General features: G+C 37.0%; 1 protein-coding gene across 2 annotated transcripts in view; it reads left to right on the plus strand.

Moving 5' to 3' along the window:
* The window catches only part of RDX (radixin), a 101,340-nt gene that overhangs the window by 59,388 nt on the left and 20,067 nt on the right, over positions 1-21,885 (plus strand). For both annotated transcript variants that reach the window (XM_070384248.1, XM_070384246.1), the window contains exons 11-13: positions 12,033-12,193; positions 14,251-14,343; positions 20,331-20,573. In XM_070384248.1, the coding sequence (XP_070240349.1) occupies positions 12,033-12,193; positions 14,251-14,343; positions 20,331-20,573 (497 nt within the window). The remainder of the gene's footprint in view (positions 1-12,032; positions 12,194-14,250; positions 14,344-20,330; positions 20,574-21,885) is intronic.

Here is a 21,885-nt window from a genome sequence, read left to right on the forward strand (position 1 = left end):
GAATAATTTGCCCAGATGGATAACTGGAGGAGGAAGTCACAAAGATTGTTATAAATGCACAAATTGATCATCCCAATTGTAAGATGATTGGAAATAATATTTCTAAGAGAAGAAATAGATTTTACAAAGCCCTGGGTTTTACTCTTGACTCATGAGGAACCTTCTCAGAGCTGTAAGAGACCTAGAAACTGTTTAGTTTGAAACCCTGAGATAGTAAAGAGACTTGTTTGCAGGCCGTAGCACAAGGGTAAAACTAGTTTCCTGAATTCTGGCTTGATGCCGTTTATACCACTCTTGGGCTTCCCTGGTGGCTCAGCTGGTAAAGAATCCTCCTGCAATGTGGGAGACCTGGGTTCGCTCTCTGGGTTGGGAAGATCCCCTGGAGAAGAGAATGGCTACCCACTCCAGTATTCTGGCCTGAAGAAGTCCATGGGGTCACAAAGAGTTGGACATGACTGTGCGAGTTTCACACACACTGCCACTCTAGGTGGTTTTTCATCAATTAAAGCAAGAGATTCACGATGTGCCAACTTTGTGCTGAATTTTAGACAGACAGATACATAGCATTCATGGGAGTGAATCCTGTGTGCTTGACAGAAATGAGATGGATACATAAAAATTTTAATAAAGTTAGATAACATGTGCTAAGTGCTATGTGAAGAGTGTAAACAATATATTAGAGGAAAAATCTTGGGAAAAAAAGCTAGAATGTACTAAAGTGTTTTTTATAAAAGGAAAGTTTAAAGAAATTTATAATACTGCTTTGATTTTAAAGAGAAGATTGAAGGATAGCAGCTTTTCATTTATATAATAACTTTTCTGAGAGAATAGCTATTAAATCTTTCAATCATTTATTTAGATGTTTGATAAAAATATTACTGATTTACATACAGACAAGTACTTAAGTAAGTGAACACTAAAGAATATAAGGAAGATAGAACACAAGAAAAAATATAGAGCATCCTTGTCAAGACAGTTTCAAATCAGTCATCTTAAGGCGAAGGACATCCAGTTTTGCTTGTTTTCTTTTTTTTCTAATAATAAAGCTTTTCCAGGCTGTCCTAAACTCTGCATCAGTTGTCTTGTAATTTATGCTAAATTCTCATTCAAATGATAAGTAGCTCCAACCATTTCTAAATCGTGATATTCAGTAGATAAACCAGTAATTTTTTGTTTGAAAAGAAACATTTCATTATTGTTATTTTCTTAAAAATTTGATATTGATGGTATTATTTGAAATTTGAAATGTCACAAATAATTAAACAGAATCATGCTAACAGTTTGCATTGCCATATTCATTATTGTTAAGTTATTTAGCTTCCTTTGTCATTCTTTTAACTATTTTTAAGATAACATTGGTGACTGTATTTGAGATATGACAGCCAAACTTGAATTTAGTTTCTGTTCTAAAAAAATACATTTCAAAATGAATTTCCACCTTCACAAAAACCATAGGAAAGAGTTTGGGGTATAGTGATTTCATTCTGGATACTTGTTATCATAATGACCCATATAACCATGATAGTGTCATCAGTTACCTGGAGCCAAAGTGTGAAGTCCAGTCATCCTTGAGTGTGAAGTCATGTGAGCCTTAGGAAGCATCACTACGAACAAAGCTAGTGGAGGTGATGAAATTCCAGCTGAGCTATTTCAGATCCTAAAAAATGATGCTGTTAAAGTGCTGTACTCAATAGGCCAGCAAATTTGGAAAACTCAGCAGTGGCCACAAGGACTGGAAAAGGTCAGTTTTCATTCCAATCCAAAAGAAAGGCAGTGCCAAAGAATGTTCATACTACCACACAATTGCACCACTCATTTCACCCGCTAGCAAAGTAATGCTCAAAATTCTCCAAGCTAGGCTTCAACAGTATGTGAACTGAGAAATTCCAGATGTTCAAGCTAGATTTAGAAAAGGCACAGGAACCAGAGATCAAATTGCCAACATCCATTGGATCATTGAAAAAGCAAGAGAATTCCAGAAAAACATCTACTTCATTGACTATGCTAAAGCCTTTGACTGTGTGGATCACAACAAACTGTGGAAAATACTTCAAGAGATGGGAATACCAGACCACCTTACCTGCCTCCTGAGAAACCTGTATGCAGGTCAAGAAGCAACAGTTAGAACCAGACTTGGAACCACGGACTAGTTCCAAATTGGGAAAGGAGTACATCAAGGCTGTATGTTGTCACCCTGCTTACTTAACTTACACGCAGAGTATATCATGCGAAATGCTGGGCTGGATGAAGCACAAGCTGGAATCAAGATTGCCTGGAGAAATAGCAATAACCTCAGATACGCAGATGACACCACCCTTATGGGAGAAAGTGAAGTGGAGCTAAAGAGTCTCTTGATGAAGTTGAAAGAGGAGGGTGAAAAAGCTGACTGAAGACTCAACATTCAGAAAACGAAGATCATGGCATCTTGGTCCCATCACTTCATGTTAAATAGATGGGTAAACAATGGAAACAGTGACAGACTATTTTCTTGGGCTTCAAAATCACTGCAGGTGGTGACTGCAGCCATGAAATTAAAAGATGCTTGCTCCTTGGAAGAAAAGCTCTGACAAATCTAGACAGCATATTAAAAAACAGATTACTTTGCAGACAAAGGTCGATCTAGTCAAAGCTGTGGTTTTTCCAGTAGTCATGTGTGCATGTGAGAGTTGGACAGTAAAGAAGGCTGAGTGCCAAATAATTGATGCTTTTAAACTTTGGTGTTGAAGAAGACTCTTGAGAGTCCCTTGGACTGCAAGGATACCCAACCAGTCCATCCTAAAGGAAATCAGTCCTCAATATTCATTGGAAGGACTGATGCCGAAGCTGACATTCCAGTACTTGGCCACCTGATGCAAAGAGCCGACTCATTAGAGAAGAGCCTGATGCTGGGAAAGATTGAGGGCAGGAGGAGAAGGGGACGACAGAGATGGTTGGATGGCATCATTGACTCAATGAACATGAGTTTGAACAAGGTCTAGGAGTTGGTGATGGACAGAGAAGCCTGCAGGGCTACAGTTCATGGGGTTGCAAAGAGTTGGACACGATTGAGCTATTGAGTAGCAACTCAATAGCTTGTTAAGCACCCAGTACTGTTCTAGGCCGTTTTCTGGCTGTTGGGGATATAGTATTGAACATGTAAGATCCCTACACTTGTGTAGCTTACAGTTTATTGAGGAAAGACAGAGTAATAAATGTAACATAATAAAAATCATTTTATGCAGTTGTAAGTGCTGTGAAGAAGATAAACAGGGTAATGTGATAAAAGTAATAATTGTGAGCAGGAGGGGGTTTATGTATACATTGTTTACAAATAGAAGTCAAGCTTTAATTCAGATATTAATTTACAATATGACCATAAGCGAGTCACTTTTAGCCTCTAGATCTCCTTAGGTTCCTAACTTCTAAAATGGAAGTAAATAATCTAGTTTACTGACGTTTTTATATAGTTACGATAAAGATTTTTTGTTGAAATTTTTTCGTAGGTATAATAATGTGCATACCTCTTAGATGTAAGGCTCAGTGAATTTTTATAAAATGAATTTATTTTTGTAACTGCCCAAAACAAGATAGAGAACATTACCTGCCCTCAGGGAACCCCCTCGTGTGTCTCTTCCCAGTTTTTCATTCCAAATGTGAGATATCTTTCTGATTTGTATCATAAAGTTTAGTCTTTTTTTTTCTAGTAGCTTTGTTGAGATACAATTTACATACCACACAGCCATTTGAAGTGTACGATGTGATAGCTTTTAGTATTATTCACAGGAGTTACGCAGCTGTCACCAAGGTTTTAGAACAATTTCATCACCCCTAAAAGAAGTCCTATAACTGTTAGCATTCACTCCCATTTATTCCCATTTCTCCCTGCTTCCCCACCCCCCATACCTGGGCAGTTACTAATTTAATTTTTTTATCGCTATAGACTTTGCTGTCCTGGACATTTCACATAAATGCAGTCATGCAAATCATGGTCTGTTGTGACTTGTGCTAAGCATAATGTTTGCAGGTTTCATCCTGTTTTCACATCTTTGAAGGACTTTATTGCTGAATAATATTTTATGCATATGATGCTACATTTTACTTTTTCATCAGTTTTTGAACTTGTGGGTTGTTTCTACCCTTTGACTGTTGTGTTTGCTGTAAACATTTGCGTACAAGTTACTGTGTATCCATACGTGTTCACTTCTTTTTGCTGTAAGCCTGAGAGTGGAATTGCTGGGCCGTGTGTTTAACTTTTTGAGGACTTCCCCATCTGATTTCTAAGACAACTGTTTGCCATTAACATTCCTACCAGCAAGACATGTGTTCCCCACATCCTCACCAGCACTTGACGGTGTTTGTCTTTTGGATTATAGTCATTATAAATGGCAACTACGTGCTGTCTCATTGTGGTTTTGATTTGCGTTTTCCTAATGGCTAATGATGTTGAGCATGTTTCCATATCCTTATTGGCCCTTTGTATCTCTTTGGAAAAAATGTATTTTCAAATTTTCTCTGCAGTTTTCAATCAAGTCTTTCTGTTGTTGAGGTATAAGACTTTTTAAAAATTTGTTTGTAAATCTCATATATCACATATATAATATGCAAGTATTTTCTCCTGTGGGTAATCTTTTCACTTTGTTGATGGTATTCCTTGGTTTTAAATTTGGATAAAGTCCAATTTATTATTTATTTTGGGCTTTTATTACTTGAGTTTTTGGCACAATGTCTTAGAATCATCTTGCCTGTGTTTGAACTACATAGAAATTCACGTGTACTTATTTTTGGCTTCTTTTTGCTCAGACTTATGCAGATAGCTGTAGTTTTTTTTTTACATTATTGTATAATATTCGACTGCACATATTTACCTGTTTATCCATTCTACTGGTGCTAGACATTGGGGATATTTCCTGTTTGAAGCTATTATAAAATCAGGCTGCTATGACCATTCTTGAAAATAGTAGTTGGTATACTTGTCCACTAATTTGTTGAATGTACACAACTGGAATTGTGAGTGGATTGCAGGATCACAGCTGTACAGAGCTATTGTAGATACTGCCATCAGTTTCCCAAAGTGGTTGTATCAATTTTCATTCCTCCCAGTGCTCTACATCTTCATCATTACATCCACCACTCATTATTGTCATGATTTCTTTTTTGTTTGTTTAGCTGTTCTAGTGAATACAGTTAGTACAATGCATTCCTTGATGACTGATGACTTTGAGCACCTTAACAAATCATAGCTCTCTCTGAAGTGCCTTTTCACTTGTTTTGCCCATTCAAGAAAAACATTGGATTTTCTTCTTTTTCCTATTGATCTATTGATCCTATTGATCATGTAAAGGAAATCTTTACATGTATTATTAAAAAAAAAAAAAATCTCTCCATGGTATACCTTTTTACTCTCTTAATGGTTGGTGTCTTTTAATGAAAAGACAGTCAACTTTAAGCTCTGTTTATTACTCTTTTTCCTTATGATTATGAATGTGTTATTCTTTACTACCTTTTAGAAACTTTGTTTTACCTTTCACATTTCGGTCCATAGTCCATATGTGTGATTTTTGTAAGGGTCAAGGTTTATTTTTTACCCATATGTATTTCTAACTGACCCAGATCCATTTATTGCTAAGACTTTGTACCGTACATAGCATCACCTTTGTCACAAATCCAGAAGTCTCTGTGTGTGAATCTATTGCTAGACATTGTTCCACCTACTGCTGCCTGCCTGCCAAGTCGCTTCAGTTGTGTCCGACTCTGTGCAACCCCATGGACTGCAGCCTACCAGGTTTCTCCATCCCGGGATTCTCCAGGCAAGAACACTGGAGTGGGTTGCCATTTCCTTCTCCAATGCATTAAAGTGGAAAGTGAAAGTGAAGTCACTCAGTCGTGTCTAACTCTTAGCGACCCTGTGGACTGCAGCCTACCAGGCTCCTCCGTCGATGGGATTTTCCCGGCAACAGTACTGGAGTGGGGTGCCAGTGCCTTCTCCCTTGTTCCACCTACTAGTTTGCCTATTGAATTGCCAGTGCCACAGAGTTCATTTACTAGTTGTATCTAAAAAGATTTTTAACTGATGTGTCTCATAAATAAGTCATAGGTATACAATAAAATGGTAGGAAGCATGTTTCAAGGACAAGGTGACTCTTGGGCTGCCATGTTACTTTATCTTTTATCTTTAATCTTTTATGGTATTAGTTGTTAATGGTTATATGTTATATACTTTTATAATCCTGAAGTTGAGAAATGGAAAATATTAATTACTTGAAAAACTTATTAGAGAGCCATTTAATTTATAAGAAGACATCTAATGTCTACAGAAGAGTTTAATATCTGCCAAGACTAGGCTCTTCCATTTAAGTCAACAATCTGAATATACTGCTATTTCACAGAATAGACCCTCTCCTCTCATAGTATTGTGAGGTGATGCACTTCCTGGTTCATTCCTAGGTTGGTAGTTTTCTCTTTGCTATATTAACTATTCCTTTCCTCCAATTTTCTGTGACTTTCTATTCTAGTTATTCACAATACTTTTTTGAAGAGAGAGCTCCTGGAGGAGATATTCTGGAAATGGAAACTCCAGGAGAGGAAGATCAGCTGTTGAAATGTTTTTGCTGCAAACTTCTGTGGGTTGAGGATGTGATAACAGTTTTTGAATGTGATGAAAGCTCCATAACTCTGATTTATCTTCTAAGTTGGCACTTATAATCATGCTTTTCTGTTAAGTTCTCCACCACTGCCCGTGTGTGTGTGTATGTATGTACATTTTTTTTTTTTCTTTCAGATTTTTTTCCTTTAATGTTTCATTTTCAGCTACAGGAGGAGCTTAACACACTCTTCACATTTACAGTTCTGCTATTTGTTTGGTGGTTATAAATGTTTTATCTTTTTTGAGATGGGGCTTCTTTTTTCTCCTTTAATGCATGATTCTAGTGTGTGGCTCACTGTTTTGCTAAAATAAAATTAGCAGTGTGTTTGGTCTCTGTCAAAGAGCTGAGCGTTTAGCTGGTTGTCTTTATGAAGCGATTGTAAATGGTGAGCCTAAAGGTAAAGGTGGTACGGAGTTTCTAGAAGGTAGTAAAGGAAAGACTGTGTTCATAGTCATAAGAAAAAGAGTGGTAAATTGAACTTTTATAGTTACAAATGGGACTCTGGCCCTTGGCATGTTTGCAGAGGGTTTTTTTGACTTCTGAAAATCCATTTCTGCATTATTGCCAGTGTTTGTCTGGCTTTTTGATTTTTTCCTCATGCTTTGCTTTTTTCCCAGGTTCTCCTAGATGAACAGTATCAGTCATAGTTCTTTTAATGACCTTGCTTGTTAACTCCAATGTCTGGCTAATTTATGGGTCTATTCTGTAGTCTGTTTTCCCTTTTCGGTGTGGAGGAGGGGATTTTAAAGGACCTCATTTGGTCCTGTCTGGTATGCCTGGTAGTTTTGATTAGATGCACGACACTGTATGTGAAAAAGTTATAGAGACTTTAGACGGTGTTATTTTCCTTCAGGGATGGTGGGGGTGGGGGCGGGTGGTGTCACTCAGTTGTGTCTGACACTTTGCAACCCCATGGACCATAGCCCATCAGGCTCCTCCATGGGATTCTCCAGGCAAGAATACTGAAGTGGGTTGCCATTCCCTTTTCCAGGGGATCTTCTCAACCCAGGGATTGAACCCAGGTCTCCTGCACTGCTGGCATATTCTTTACCATCTGAGCCACCAAGAAAGGCCTACATTTTCTTTTAGGGAGGATTTAATTTTCTTTTGACAGAATATGTGCAGATCACCTTGATGGAGTTGTCTGGGTTTCAGGCTTTGTTAAGGTTGGTCTCTTTCTAGTTTTCCTTTTCTGCTAGTCTGTAGCCATTTGGGGGTGTCATCTGAAAGACTTGAGTATTTACCAGGACAGTTATCTTATCTTAAAGGGCCTTGAATCCAGCCTTTGATTGCCAGACTGCAAGAGGGTGTTAATCTCTTAGATCAGCTCTTTGCACTCTTAGAGCTGCTTTTTACTTGTTTCTGTAGTATTTGAGCCCATATGTGTACATTTTAGGAGTTGGCAAATATCTTGAGGGGAAATAACACACAGATTTTGAGACTTTTCTATTTATTTCTTTTCAGGATCTTGTCCTTTCAAGTCTTGGATGCTTTTGCAGCTCCAGAGTCTAGATCTCTGTTTTCTCAGCTTGATAGAATATTGCAGGCTCTGCCTTTATTCCACTCTGCTAGGACTATTATATACCATTTTTTTGTATATAAAATAAGCAAGTATACATGATATACACACAAAGATATGCTTTCTCTCCACTTGTTTCTTAAACAAATTGCACCTTGCTGTTTTCAATTAATGTAATCTTGAAAGTCCATATGTATTCAAAGATATCTTCCTTCCTTTTTTACAATAACACAATACTTCATTGCTTAGATGTAGTACAGATACTTTAAAATTCCTTTTTCAGTAAGTAATTTATGATCATATTCTTTTTCTGTGATTTCTAAGAATTTTAATAATAGGACTTTTATTTGCTTTTGTTTTAGAATATCAATAGTATTAGTTCTTTCTCCAGTGTAAAAATGAACTGTTGCCCTAGACTGGAAAGAGGAGGAAAAAAAAACCCTATACTCCTTCTGAGATTTTTTTTTAGTAGTATATTTTTTACTTATAACTGTTGCAATTTTATAGTTTCCAATCTTTGCCCTTGGGGTAACATTAGAGATCATTTGGCTTGTAAAGTCTTAGACTTGTCAAAATCAAGTGGTACTTGTATTCAAACCTGATTAAGAAGGAGAAACTTTCACAAATTTTATTAGCTTGAACTTAGAATAACTTTCCTGATCTACTCCTAATTTAACTTCCATAACCATCTGCATCAGTATGCTGTGTACTATTAGTGAGAGAAACAATTTATTCTGGAAACTTTCCCCCTTCATCCTGAAAGAGCTGAGATTCTAAAAGAAGCCAGATTCCTTGGCTTGCCACTTGACAGATCCTCAAAAATTGTAGGTTCTAGATTTTTATGACCCAGATGGGTAAAAACATTGATGTTATTCACTTTTCTTATCTAATCCTTCTCCTCAAGCGCCTCTAACTTGATCCAAGGTCTGGAGGGATGTTTGTTTCATAGAAATACTCTCTTCTTTTTTTTTGGCTGTGCCACGTGGCCAGCGGGATCCTAGTTCCCTCCACCAGGGCTTGAACCTGGGGCCACGGCAGTGAAAGCACTGAGGCCTAGCCATTGGACTGCCAGGGAACTCCTAAAATATTCTGTTCATGGGTTCACAAACTCCTTCTGTAAAGGGTTGGGTAGTAAATATTTCAGGGTTTGCAGGCCACGTGATCTGTTACAGCTTTCAGTTCTACCACTGCAGCACGAAAGCAGTCATATACAGTACTTAAATGAGAGAGGGTGTGAGTTCTAGTAAAAGTTTATTTACAAAAATAAGATATTGGGTTGGGTTTGATCAGTGAATCATAGTTTACAAATTATAGTTCACTGGAGGGAAAAGCAGGAGGATCTTTGTTGGCATTTCAAAATCTTACTTTCTAGAAGAGGCTAGAGTAGATTTGAAGTTTTCAGTTAATTTCTCAATGTTTAAAAAATTAGACTTATGTGTAATTCTTAATATACAACAAAGCAATCACTGCTTTATCGTCTGTTCCTCAAATTAATACTTACTACAAAAAAAAAAAAAAACTGATAGAAAACAAAGAATATCGGGAAATATTTATTTTGAAAGTTAACTTTGTAACCCAGACTTATTTTTCTTTATTGTATCATAGTATAGAAAGAATTTCTATTACGAGAGAAAGCTTTGTTTTCATTTGTAAACTTTTCTAATTATTTGTTTGCTTTTTTAGAAGAAGGATAAAGTCATGAACTTTGTGAGGTTTATTTTATATGTCAATCAATCAGAATATTATAATAAGAGTTAGAGGGGTTAGCTAGCTCTGATGTCTAAGTTTTAGAAGACAAATACTAAAATGAATTAATTCTAGAATTTAGCTTCAGTAACGTCCTTCGTTACATACATTTCATCTTTATAGCCAAATAGCCACATAGAATTTTTCACTTTATCTAGAGTTTAAAGTCATTTTTCTTCCCAATCTTCTCAAATCCTCCCAAGTCTTAACTGTAGTTACTTAAATTAGTTCTGACCAAAAACAGCAAAGTTAAGAACAGTAAGGTGATTTGTACGTGACAGTTAGATTTCAAACCTTTTGACATATAGATTTTTAGGTTTTCCTCTTTTCTGAAGTATACAGAATGGGAGAGTCATCCTTCGTAGGACATTGCACCCATCTTCATAGACGACATCCTCTTGTCTTCTGTCACAGATGTCCTTGCTACTTACTGCAGATTGTCAGAATAATAGTAGTTCTTAAAATTAGTACTTTCAAATTGATTTAAACTCATTTGGCTTTATGCTAGTAATATTTTCCTTTCTCAGCTCATTAGAATAAGAGAATTAACTTTATGATCTGTATACTTAAGGATTAAAATTCATCTCATTCATCACCAAATAACTGGTTTTCTTATCTTCCTGCTTGAGGAATGGATGTATACTGATAATTCAAAATTTTCAGTAATTCATACAATCCACATCAGAATTTCTATTTGAGTCAGTAAGTATTGTTTTCAGTCTTAATGTCTTGGGTTTACTTATCTAATACTTAGTTTAGATAAGTAAAAATTTCCACAAGTTTTAAAGTGTGCTACTTTATAGATTTTTTAAATAGATAGCAGTTTGTTTGGTCAAAACTTTGGAGAGGGAACTTCCTTGTTGGTCCAGTGGTAAAGAATCTGCCTTCCAATGCAGGGGACAGGGGTTCGATTCCTGGTCAGGGAACTAAGATCCCACATGCCCCGAGGCAGCTAAACCTGGGCGCCACAGCTAGAGAGCCTGAGCACCGCAACTCCTGAGCCCAAGTCCTGTAGAGCTCCTGTGCTGCAACTCGAGTAAGCCCACACGCCACGAGAACCCAGCATAAATGAAATAAAAACTTTAAAACGAGCGATATATATTTTCTCAAAAAAGTTTGGCGAGGGTATTTGTTTTTTGAATTTTCATTGAATTGCAATTGATTTACAATGTTGTGTTAGTTTTAAGTGTACTGCAAAGTGAATCAGTTACACATATATCCCCTCTTTTTTTTTTAAAGATTCTTTTAACATATAGTCCATTACACAGTATTGAATTGAGTACCCTGTGCTCTACAGCAAGTTCTTATTTATGTTTTACATATAATAGTGTGTATATGTCAGTCCCAATACCTCCCCCCACCCCCATCCCCTGCTAACCATAAGTTTGTTTTCTGTATCTGTGACTTGACTTCTGTTTTGTAAATATGTTCATTTGTACCCTTTTGTTTAGATTCCACATATAAGCAATATCATATGATATTTGTTTTTCTCTGACTCACTTCACTCAGTCTGACAATCTCTGGTCCATCCATATTGCTGCAAGTGGTATTCTTTTGTTCTTTTTATGGCTGAGTAATATTTCATTGTATATATATATATATATACCACATCTTCTCTATCCATTCCTTTGTCTGTGGACATTTAGCTTGCTTCCATGTCTTGGCTGTTGTAAATAGTGCTGCAGCAAACATTGGGGTGCATATATATTTTTAAATTATGGTTTTCTCTTGGTATATGCCCAGGAGTGGGATTTTGGGGTCATATGATAGTTCTATTTTTAGTTTTTTGAGGAACTTCCATACTGTTCTCCATAGTAGCTGTACCAGTTTTTACATTCCCACTAACAGTGTAGGAGGGTTCTCTTTTGGAGAGAATATTTTTAAAAAATAAAGGATATGTTTCTAGAGTTAGGATAGAAACCTGAGTTATAAAGAATTTTCATTTCTTTGCATTTTTGGAGTGTAAATAGAGTTTTAAAATGTATTAGGCCTTTTTCAAGTTAAAAACAAGGTGTATGTTCATTTAAAGATGTGCTAATTTTTAAAAACTTTACAGCTTATATTCCTTGCTACTGTTTCAGCTTCTTTTCATAATGAGAAAATTAGAATTAATCATTGTTTTGGGGGATACATATATTTGACAGAACTGGAAGAACAGACTCGAAAAGCTCTAGAATTGGACCAGGAACGAAAACGAGCAAAAGAAGAGGCAGAAAGGCTTGAAAAGGAGCGTCAAGCTGCTGAAGAGGCCAAGTCTGCTCTAGCGAAACAGGCTGCCGACCAGATGAAGAATCAGGAGCAGCTGGTAAGGGAACCTGGGTTCTATTAGGGAAAAAGAAAAATTTAGGCAAAAGTATGGATAAAATCAGTCCCACAATTTGAGACTATATATTCTCTGAACACAAATGCATCGTTCCATACTCAGTAGCTCAGTCATGTCCAGCTCTTTGCAACCCTTTGGACTATAACCTGCCAGGCTCCTCTGTCCATGGGATTCTCCAGGCAAGAATACTGGAGTGGGTTGCCATCTCCTCCTCCAAGGGATCTTCCCGACTCAGGGATCGAACTGGCACATCTCCCGTGTCTCCTGCATGGCAGGTGGACTCCTTCACCACTGAGCCACCTGGGAAGCCCTCTGAACACAAAGGTGTTGGTTAAACGTGTTTTCAGCTCTCCTCACTATGGTATGTGTGCACTCACTGCAAAGACATAGCTTTGTGAAAGTGAAAGTCATTCAGTTGTGTCTGACTCTTTGTCTCATGGACTATCCAGTCCATGGGATTCTCCAGGCCAGAATACTGGAGTGGGAAGCTGTTCCTTTTTCCAGGGAATCTTCCCAGCCCCGGGATTGAACCCAGATCTCCTTCATTGCAGGTAGATTCTTCACCAGCTGAGCCACCAGGGAGGCTGAAACATGAACTCCTAAAATACATTCACATACCTTTTTTTTTTATACATATAATTTAAATTTATTTATTTTAATTGGAGGCTAATTACAATATTATATTGGTTTTGCCATACATCAAAATGAATCCGCCACAGGTGTACACGTGTTCCCCATCCTGAACCCCCCTCCCACCTCCCTCCCTGTACTATTATTTGAATGTATTTTAAAGCAGTAAGTAGAATAACAAAGAAACATGAAAACCATGAAATAAATGAACCATTTTCTGTATTCAGACAGAGGAATGAATACCTGTCATCATAAAGGTAGTACCAGTGTAAAAATAGACAGTTTGGAGGTTGCAGTATTTATTTACTGTATTAAATAAATGATCAATATTGGGCAGCCACTGCTAGAAGTGTCTTGTACCCAAAATCAACAGTAAAAATTTTGTTTGCCAATGAGGACTAATAAGAAAATAAGTTCAGATAATGGAAACTGAAAAAAAAAAAAAGAGAAAACTTCTGTAAAATTAGGTATATTATACTTTCTTTAAAGCAAACCTAAGATCCAAGTAACTTAATGACAGAGTTTGGAAATGAGTCTAAACTGTTTATTTCTTCTTTTAAAAAGAAACCTAGAAATAAAACCATAAAAGATACATAGAGCTTGTAGCTAACAAAGGATTCTGATCCACTTTGATTTTATATAAGCTACTGGCATGTTTTGCTTTAGATAAACTGCCATTATGTATATTCTAAATTTTATAAGATAATCATAAGTTAATTATAAGATGGGTCATGACTGGATTTTTTTGTGTGTATTTACTGGACCTGCAAATGATGAGTATGCATGAAAGCCAGAAGAATTGGGATTTAAGTATTGGTTTAGGCATTTCCTTGCTCTGTGTCTTTGGGTCTTTCTGAGCCTCAGATCCCTACCTTTGAAAAATGGAGTAAAACCACCTAATAGGGTGTCACGTGAGATTATTTGACAAAGTGCCATAAAAAGCATTATGTAAACAGTTTTTTCTTTTTTTTCCTTCTGTAAGCGTTAGCAAATACTTTATTGACGAAAGTTAAAAAGTAGTTCCTAGGTTCTTGCTATGAAAACAGGAGTAACTTTGTGTATATAGAATAATAAAAAAAAGTCTCACTTTGTCTCCTTATGAGCTTATAATACAAATAAGATTTTTATGATCTGAAAGAAATAGTTCCTTTTTTTTTAAACAGAAGGCTCTATGATAAACACATAAAAAGAGTCCATGTTGGAATTCCCTGGCAATCCAGTGGTTAGGACTTTGCACTTTCACTGCAGGGGGCATGGGTTCTGTCCTTGGTGGGGAAACTAAAATCTTAAAAGCCACACGACGTGGCCCAAAAAGAAAAAACAGTTCATGTATATTAAAGCGTTTTTGACTTAAATTATTGAAACCCTATTATATTTTTTAGTATTGGCAATTGTTTCATTTATTTTAGGCAGCAGAACTTGCCGAATTCACTGCCAAGATTGCACTTCTAGAGGAAGCCAAGAAGAAAAAGGAAGAGGAGGCTACTGAGTGGCAACACAAAGTAATCATTTGTTCATCACTATCATTTACCAAACACCTATTTTGTACCCAGCATATGCTGAATTTATAGAGATTAAGATACAGTCATGATTTAGATGGGAAGAGATAACACTGTATGAATGTGTACATATTGTAGTTTAATATTAATCTAGTGATAAGAGCTAATCAGTACGTTGGGAACACAGAAGTGTTAGTTTCTTTAGGAATGAGGCAGGTGTTGGGGACACCCACCCTTAAAAATTTAAGCTAGCTGTTGAATGACATTCAGTTTGGGAGTAGAAAAGATGGGGACTGAAGAGATAGTCATTCCAGATTGTAGGAATTGAATGAGCATAGGAAGAATCTTATTTCAGGAACTTTGAGAGTTGAGGCTAGAAAGTTAGAGAAGTCATTAAGCTGTGAAAGGCTTTAAGTAAACACCCTGCTCAAAAGAAGGATGTTGGGAAGTATCTGTACACTTTGGGCTTTGAAGATTTCAAAACACGTTTGTAACATGATGAAGCATGATTTTATAAAAACAGCTTAGCAATCAGAATGATGGATGGATTAGGATAGTGGACAGGATTACTTATGAGCTAATGACTCACTAAGGATGTGGCATTGAGAAAAGAGAGGGACAGGAATTGTTGAAGGACATTTTTTCATAGACTCAGAGGGGCATGGCAACCAAATGATTGGCTCTAAAGTTGAATTAGAAGAATGTAATCAAAACGATACTAAGATTCCAGAGTTCCTAAGTACGTGAAACTACTGTTGTCTGAAGTGGCAAAAAAGTGAAAAATTAGGCTTTACTTGGAAGGGTGGGGAATATAAGAGGAGAATTTAATTCAGACTTTAAACTTTTAAATGAAACTATAATAATAATTTTTTACACTCAAAGGTATATAGTTCTGTGACTTTGCTACAACAACATGTACTTGTTAGCTAAAATGGTTTTCTTTCACTTTAAATTTTCTTTGTAGCACTTTGGATTTCATAGGGGAGTTTTTTATATTAGAGTTATGTATATATGTACATGTTGTTTAGTTGCTAAGTCGTGTCTGACTCTTCTGTGACCCCATGGATGGTAGCCCTCGAGGCTTCTCTGTCCATGGGATTTCCCAGGCAAGAATACTGGAGTGGGTTGCTGTTTCCTTCTTTAGGGGATTTTCCAGACACAGGGATCGAACTCGCATCTCCTGCATTGGCAGGCAATGTGGGAAGCCCATATATGTACATAGAGCTCCACAGAAGTGAAAGCACTGTTAACTTATATGTTAACACTTCTCTTATTAGAATTGTATCCCTCTTAGGAATGATTTATGAACTTCAGGGACACACAAACTTATAAAAATAATGTATCACAGAAACACATCCTGTGAATTATAGAAATCAGAAAATGCACGTAAAAGAAAAATCACATTCCCACAAACTAGGATCAGTATTTTAACATCACGGTGCCTATCCTTCCAGGATCTTTTCCTATGTGCATATGTGTGCTGTTGTTGTTATTCAGTCATTGAGTTGTGCCCCGATGCTTTGCAACCCCATGGACTGCAGTGTGCTGGGCTCCTCTCCCCTCCCCTATCTCCAGGAATTTGTTTCAGTTCATGTCCATTGAGTTGGTGATGCTATCTAACTGTCTCATCCTGCGCTGCCCCCTTCTCCTCCTGCCCTCGGTCTTTCCCAGCATCATGGCCTTTCCAATGAGTTGGCTATTCCCATCAGGTGCCCAGAGTATTGGAAATTCAGCATCAGTCCTTGCAATGAATATTCAGGTTTGATCTCCTTGCTGGACTTGCAAGAGTCTTCTCCTGCACTACAATTTGAAAGCATCAGTTCTAAAGTTCTCAACCTTTTTTATGGTTCAACTCTCACATCCGTACATGACTACTGGAAAAATCAGAACTGACTACACAGACCTTTGTTGACAAAGTGATATCTCTGTTTTTTAATACACTGTCTAGGTTTCTCATAGCTGTCCTTCCAGAAAGCTAAATGTCTTAATTTCATGGCTGCAGTCACCATCCCCAGAGATTTTGGAGCCCAAGAAAATAAAATCTGTCTCTGCTTACACTTTTTCACCTTCTGTTTGCCATGAAGTGATGGAACTGGATGCCATGATCTTAGTTTCTTGAATGTTGAGTTTTAAACCAGCTTTTTCACTCTCCTCTCTCACCCTCATTATGAGGCTCTTTAGTTCCTCTTCACTTTCTGCCATTATAGTGGCGTCATCTGCATATCTGCGGTTGTTGATATTTCTCTGGCAGTCTTGATTCCAGCTTGTGATTCATCCAGCCTGGCATTTCACATGATATGTGCTACATACAAGATAAAATAAGCAGGGTGACAGTATACGGCCTTGTTGTACTCCTTTCCCAGTTTTGAACCAGTCCGTTTTTCTACATCTGGTTCTAACTGTTGCTGCTTGTCCTGTGTACAGGTTTCTCAGGAAACAAGTAAGGTGGTCTGGTATTCCCATCTCTGAGGATTTTTCAGTTATGATCCACAATCAAAGGCTTTAGCATAGTCAATGAAACAGAAGTTGATATTTTTCTGGAATTCTCTTGCTTTCTCCATGATCCAATTAACGTTGGCAATTTGATCTCTAGTTCCTCTGCCTTTTTGAAACCCAGCTTATACATCGGGAAGTTCTTGGTTCATGTACTGCTGAAGCTAGCTTGAGGGATTTTGAGCGTTACTTTGCTAGCATGTGTAATGAGTGCAGTTGTGTGGTAGTTTATACATTCTTTGGCATTGCCCTTCTTTGGGATTGTAGTGAAAACTGACTTTTTCCAGTCCTGTGGCCACTGCTGAGTTTTCCAAATTTGCTGACATATTGAGTGCATGTATGTGTATACATATACATTGGTATCGCTGAAGAATTGATGCTTTTGAACTCTGATGCTTTTGCACTGTCATGCTGAAGAAGACTCTTGAGAATCCCTTAGACTGCAAGGAGATCAAGCCAGTCAATCTTAAGGAAATCAACCCTGAATATTCATTGGAAGGACTGATGCTGAAGCTGAAGCTCCAGTATTTTGGCTACCTGATGAGAAGAGCCAACTCATTGGAAAAGACCCAGAATGCATGGAAAGATTGGAGGCAGGAGAAAAGGGTGACAGAGGATGAGATGGTTGGATGGTATCACCGATGCAATGGACATGAACTTGGGCAAACTCTGGGAGATAGTGAGGGACAGGGAAACCTGGTATGCTGCAGCCCATGGAGTCACGAAGAGTTGTACACAACTTGGTGACTGAACAACAACAATCATTTGTATGTCCAGAGTGAGCTCATGCTGTACATACTGTTCCATTTTAGTCAGTTTTCATCTCATCTCAGACTATATTCAAAAGTTTTTCATTTAGATATAATTGACATATAATGTATTTTCAGGTGTATAATATGGTTCGGTATTTGTATCTGTTGTGAAATGATCATCATGGTAAGTCTTGTTAACATCCATCATCATATAGCTACATAAATTTTCATCTTGTAATGTAAACTTTTAAGATTTGCTTTCTTAGCAACTTTGAAATACAGAATATATTATTAACTATAGTCCGTGTTAGTCCATATAATGCTCTCTCTCTATATATCCCCATGACTCATTTATTTTATACATGGGAGTTTGTACTTTTTAATTCCCTTCTCCCATTCCTCTTCAACTTTTGTTTCTGGTAACCATTGATCTGTTCTCTGTATCCATAAGCTCAGTTTTTTTGTTTGTTTGTGTTTTGATTTTTTAGATTCCACATATAAGTGAGATCATGTGGTAATTTGCTTTTCTCTGTCTGACTTATATTACTTGGCATAATACCCTCAAGGTCCATCTGTGTTGTTGCAAATGGCAATATTTTCCTTTTTTATAACTGAATAATATTCCACTGTATATGTGTACTGGATGGAAATCCAGTATCTTAAGATTTTAGAAATCCAAAATCTTAATATTTGAATATATTATATTTATATTTATATTTGCATTGTATGGGGACTTCTCTGGTGGCTCAGCAATAAAGAATCCGCCCTCAATGCAGGAGACTCTGGTTCAATCCCTGGGTCAGGAAGATCCCCTGGAGAAGGAAATGGCAACCCACTCCAGTAATTCTTGCGTGGACACTCCTACAGACAGAGGAGTCTTGTAAGCTACAGTCCATGGGGTTGCAAAGAGCCAGACATGACTTAGTGATGAAAGAACAACAATACAATATACGTATACTGCCTTTTCATTATCTCTTTACCTACTGATGGACACTTAGGTTTTTTCCGTATCTTGGCTGTTGTGTAAATAATGCTGCAGTGAACATATTGGGGGGATGTATATATCTTTTCGAGTTAGCGTTTTCTTCCTCTGGATAAATACTCAGAAGTAGAATAGCTGGATTATATATAGTAGTTCTGTTTTTAAATTTTTTAAGAGATCTTCGTACTCTTTTCCACAGTGGCTACACCAGTTCACATTCCCAGTGAAGGTGAACAAGTGTTCCCTTTTTTCCACATCCTTACCAACACTTGTTATTTCTTGTCTTTTTGATAGTAGCCATTCTTACAGGTATGATGTGTTATCTCATTGTGGTTTTGATTTGCATTTCCCTGATGATTAATGATGTTGAATATCTTTCCGTGTGCCTGTTGGCCATCTCTGTCTTCTTTAGAAAAAATGTCTATTCGTATCATTTGCCTATTAAACAAAAATACTATTAGGGTTGTTGTTGTTTTTGTTGAGCTGTATGAATTCTTCACATATTTTGGGTATTAACACCTTATCAGAACTATAATTCACATGTATTTTCTCCTGTTTTGTATCTTGCCTTTTCATATTCTTGATATATATGTGTGTGTGTATATATATATTGGTTTGCAAAGCCTTTTGGTTTAAAGTTGTCCCACATGTTTGTTTTTGTTTGTATTGCTTTTGCTTTTGGTGTCAAATCCAAAAATTTATCACCAAGACCTATATCAAGGCGCTTACTGTCTATATTTTTTTGAAAAGTTTTATGATTTCAGGTCCTATGTTCAAGTCTTTCGATCCATGTTGGGTTGATTTTTCTCTGTGGTGTGTACAGTAGGCGTCCAGTTTCATCCTTTTGCACGTGGCTGTCTAGTTTCCCTTCCCCAATCTATATTCTTGGCTGCTTTGTTGTAAGTTAACCATATATGCGTGAGTATATTTCTGGGCACACAGTATTCAGAATTGACCCAAAAAGTCTATTATAGCTAATTTGCCAAGCCAGTGTCCAGAGTAGGATTTTGCATTGCTTCTGTTTGATCAGTCTCTTTTAGTAGGACAGTTCTTTTTGTGATACTGATTTATTAAAAGGATCTGCATTATCCCTACTTCTGTATTTTTCTAGTTTCCTTATGATGTCATTCAGCTTGTCTTTTTTCCTTCGGTATTCTTGTAAGCTGAAAGATAAATCTAAAAGCTTAAAGGATTCAAATTAAAAGTTTCTGGCTGTGATGCCTCATAAGAGAAATTTTCATACAATTTATTATCCAAACTGGAACACTTTTTGAGAATGTAAGGGAGTGTTGTTAATAATTACACCAGGACTTTTCCAGGCAACCCAGCACGATATAATTACTCAGACAATTGGTGATGTTCGATATTTCCTGTTGTATTATATCAGAAGACACTTAATATCTGATTGGCCCAGTTATTTTAATTGATCATGGGATTAGAGTAATAACAGTCTTATTCTTCCCATGTCTGATTATATTTTATCATTGCTAAAATGTAATCTATCACGTGTGAATTTCTTTGTCATTATACCTATATCCATTTTCTCATCAACCATTTGTACAACACTTTTAGCAGCAATTGATAATCCTTGCTAGAATTAACAGTTTTATTAGGATTTACACAGTGGTGTCTTTAATTCTGAAAATAAGCTTCTATCATTGGGGCTTGTTTTTATTATCCTGACATATAGAAAGGATGACTTGAATCTTTTAATCACTGGTTCTCAAAGTAAGTTGCTTATAAGCTTATTTTTTTATGTTTAGGCTTTTGCAGCCCAGGAAGACTTGGAAAAGACCAAAGAAGAGTTAAAGACTGTGATGTCTGCCCCACCTCCGCCTCCACCACCACCAGTGATTCCTCCAACAGAAAATGAACACGATGAGCATGATGAGAATAATGCTGAGGCTAGCGCTGAATTATCAAATGATGGGGTAATGAACCATAGAAGTGAGGAGGAACGTGTGACAGAAACACAGAAAAATGAACGTGTTAAGAAGCAACTTCAGGTATTTAAATTTGCAGTTTGTATGCACATTTAAATATAGTTTGCATTTCCCCCTTTTGTTAAGACAGACTTAACTAAAAAGGAATACTTGATTTTTGGACGCGTTTAGCTCTAGCTGGCCTTGTGGTTGGTTTGTAAGTGCTTGGCCTACAGGCACATTATTTTTTCCATTGTATGTTCTTGTTATCAGATGTTTGTTAGCTTTGTGTAGAGACCTTAATTCGGTTCAGTTCAGTTGCTCAGTCGTGTCCGACTCTTTGCGATCCCATGAACTGCAGCATGCCAGGCTTCCCTGTCCATCACCAACTCCCGGAGTTCACGTCCATCGAGTCAGTGATGCCATCCAGCCATCTCACCCTCTGTCGTCCCCTTCTCCTCCTGCCCCCAATCCCTACCAGCATCAGGGTCTTTTCCAATGAGTCAACTCTTTGCATGAGGTGGCCACAGTACTGCAGTTTCAGCTTTAGCATCATTCCCTCCAAAGAAATCCCAGGGCTGATCTCCTTAAGAATGGACTGGTTGGATCTCCTTGCAGTCCAAGGGACTCTCAAGAGTATTCTCCAACACCGCAGTTCAAAAGCATCAATTCTTCGGTGCTCAGTTTTCTTCACAGTCCAACTCTCACATCCATACATGACCACTGGAAAAACCATAGTCTATTGAAAAGCAGAGACATTACTTTGCCAACAAAGGTCCGTCTAGTCAAGGCTGTGGTTTTTCCATTGGTCATTTATGGATGTGAGAGACCTTAATTAGTAAGTTATTATTTAATTATAGCTTTTAACTGTAGTTAATTATAGTTAAAAAGTAGAACCTAATGTTAATACTGTGTTTAAGAAACAAATTTTGTTTTTAAACAGTATACATATAAAGCGATGATAATTTAATAGACTACCTGTAAGACATTACAGAATCTAAATTTTTTGTTCAGATTTTGTATTGGCAAAAGATCAGCTTATTAAATGTACATAATTAGGTCAAAATAGTAAATTTTAGTAGTATTATACCCATTGGAGAACTTACTAAAATAAGTTCTGTAATTTTTAAATTGTGAAATCTTTAAGTATTAATAAGGAAAATGAGGTGATAGTGGTAATATTATCCTTTTGGAGAAAGTTTCTCTCATGGTATAGATTTTAGATCTTATGGTAACACAAACCATAATGGCTACATTGAACCTTTTTAAGTCATTTCAAGTATTAGATGAGAAGGTTAAGGAAATTTAGAATAACACACAAATCATCATAGTTGCAGAGTACAGAAATGAAAGGCCATGGGTATTCCTTTCTAACCACTATCCCCCACCATTACTA

Source organism: Bos mutus, chromosome 15 (assembly GCF_027580195.1).
Source record: "Bos mutus isolate GX-2022 chromosome 15, NWIPB_WYAK_1.1, whole genome shotgun sequence".
Lineage (NCBI taxonomy): Eukaryota > Metazoa > Chordata > Mammalia > Artiodactyla > Bovidae > Bos > Bos mutus.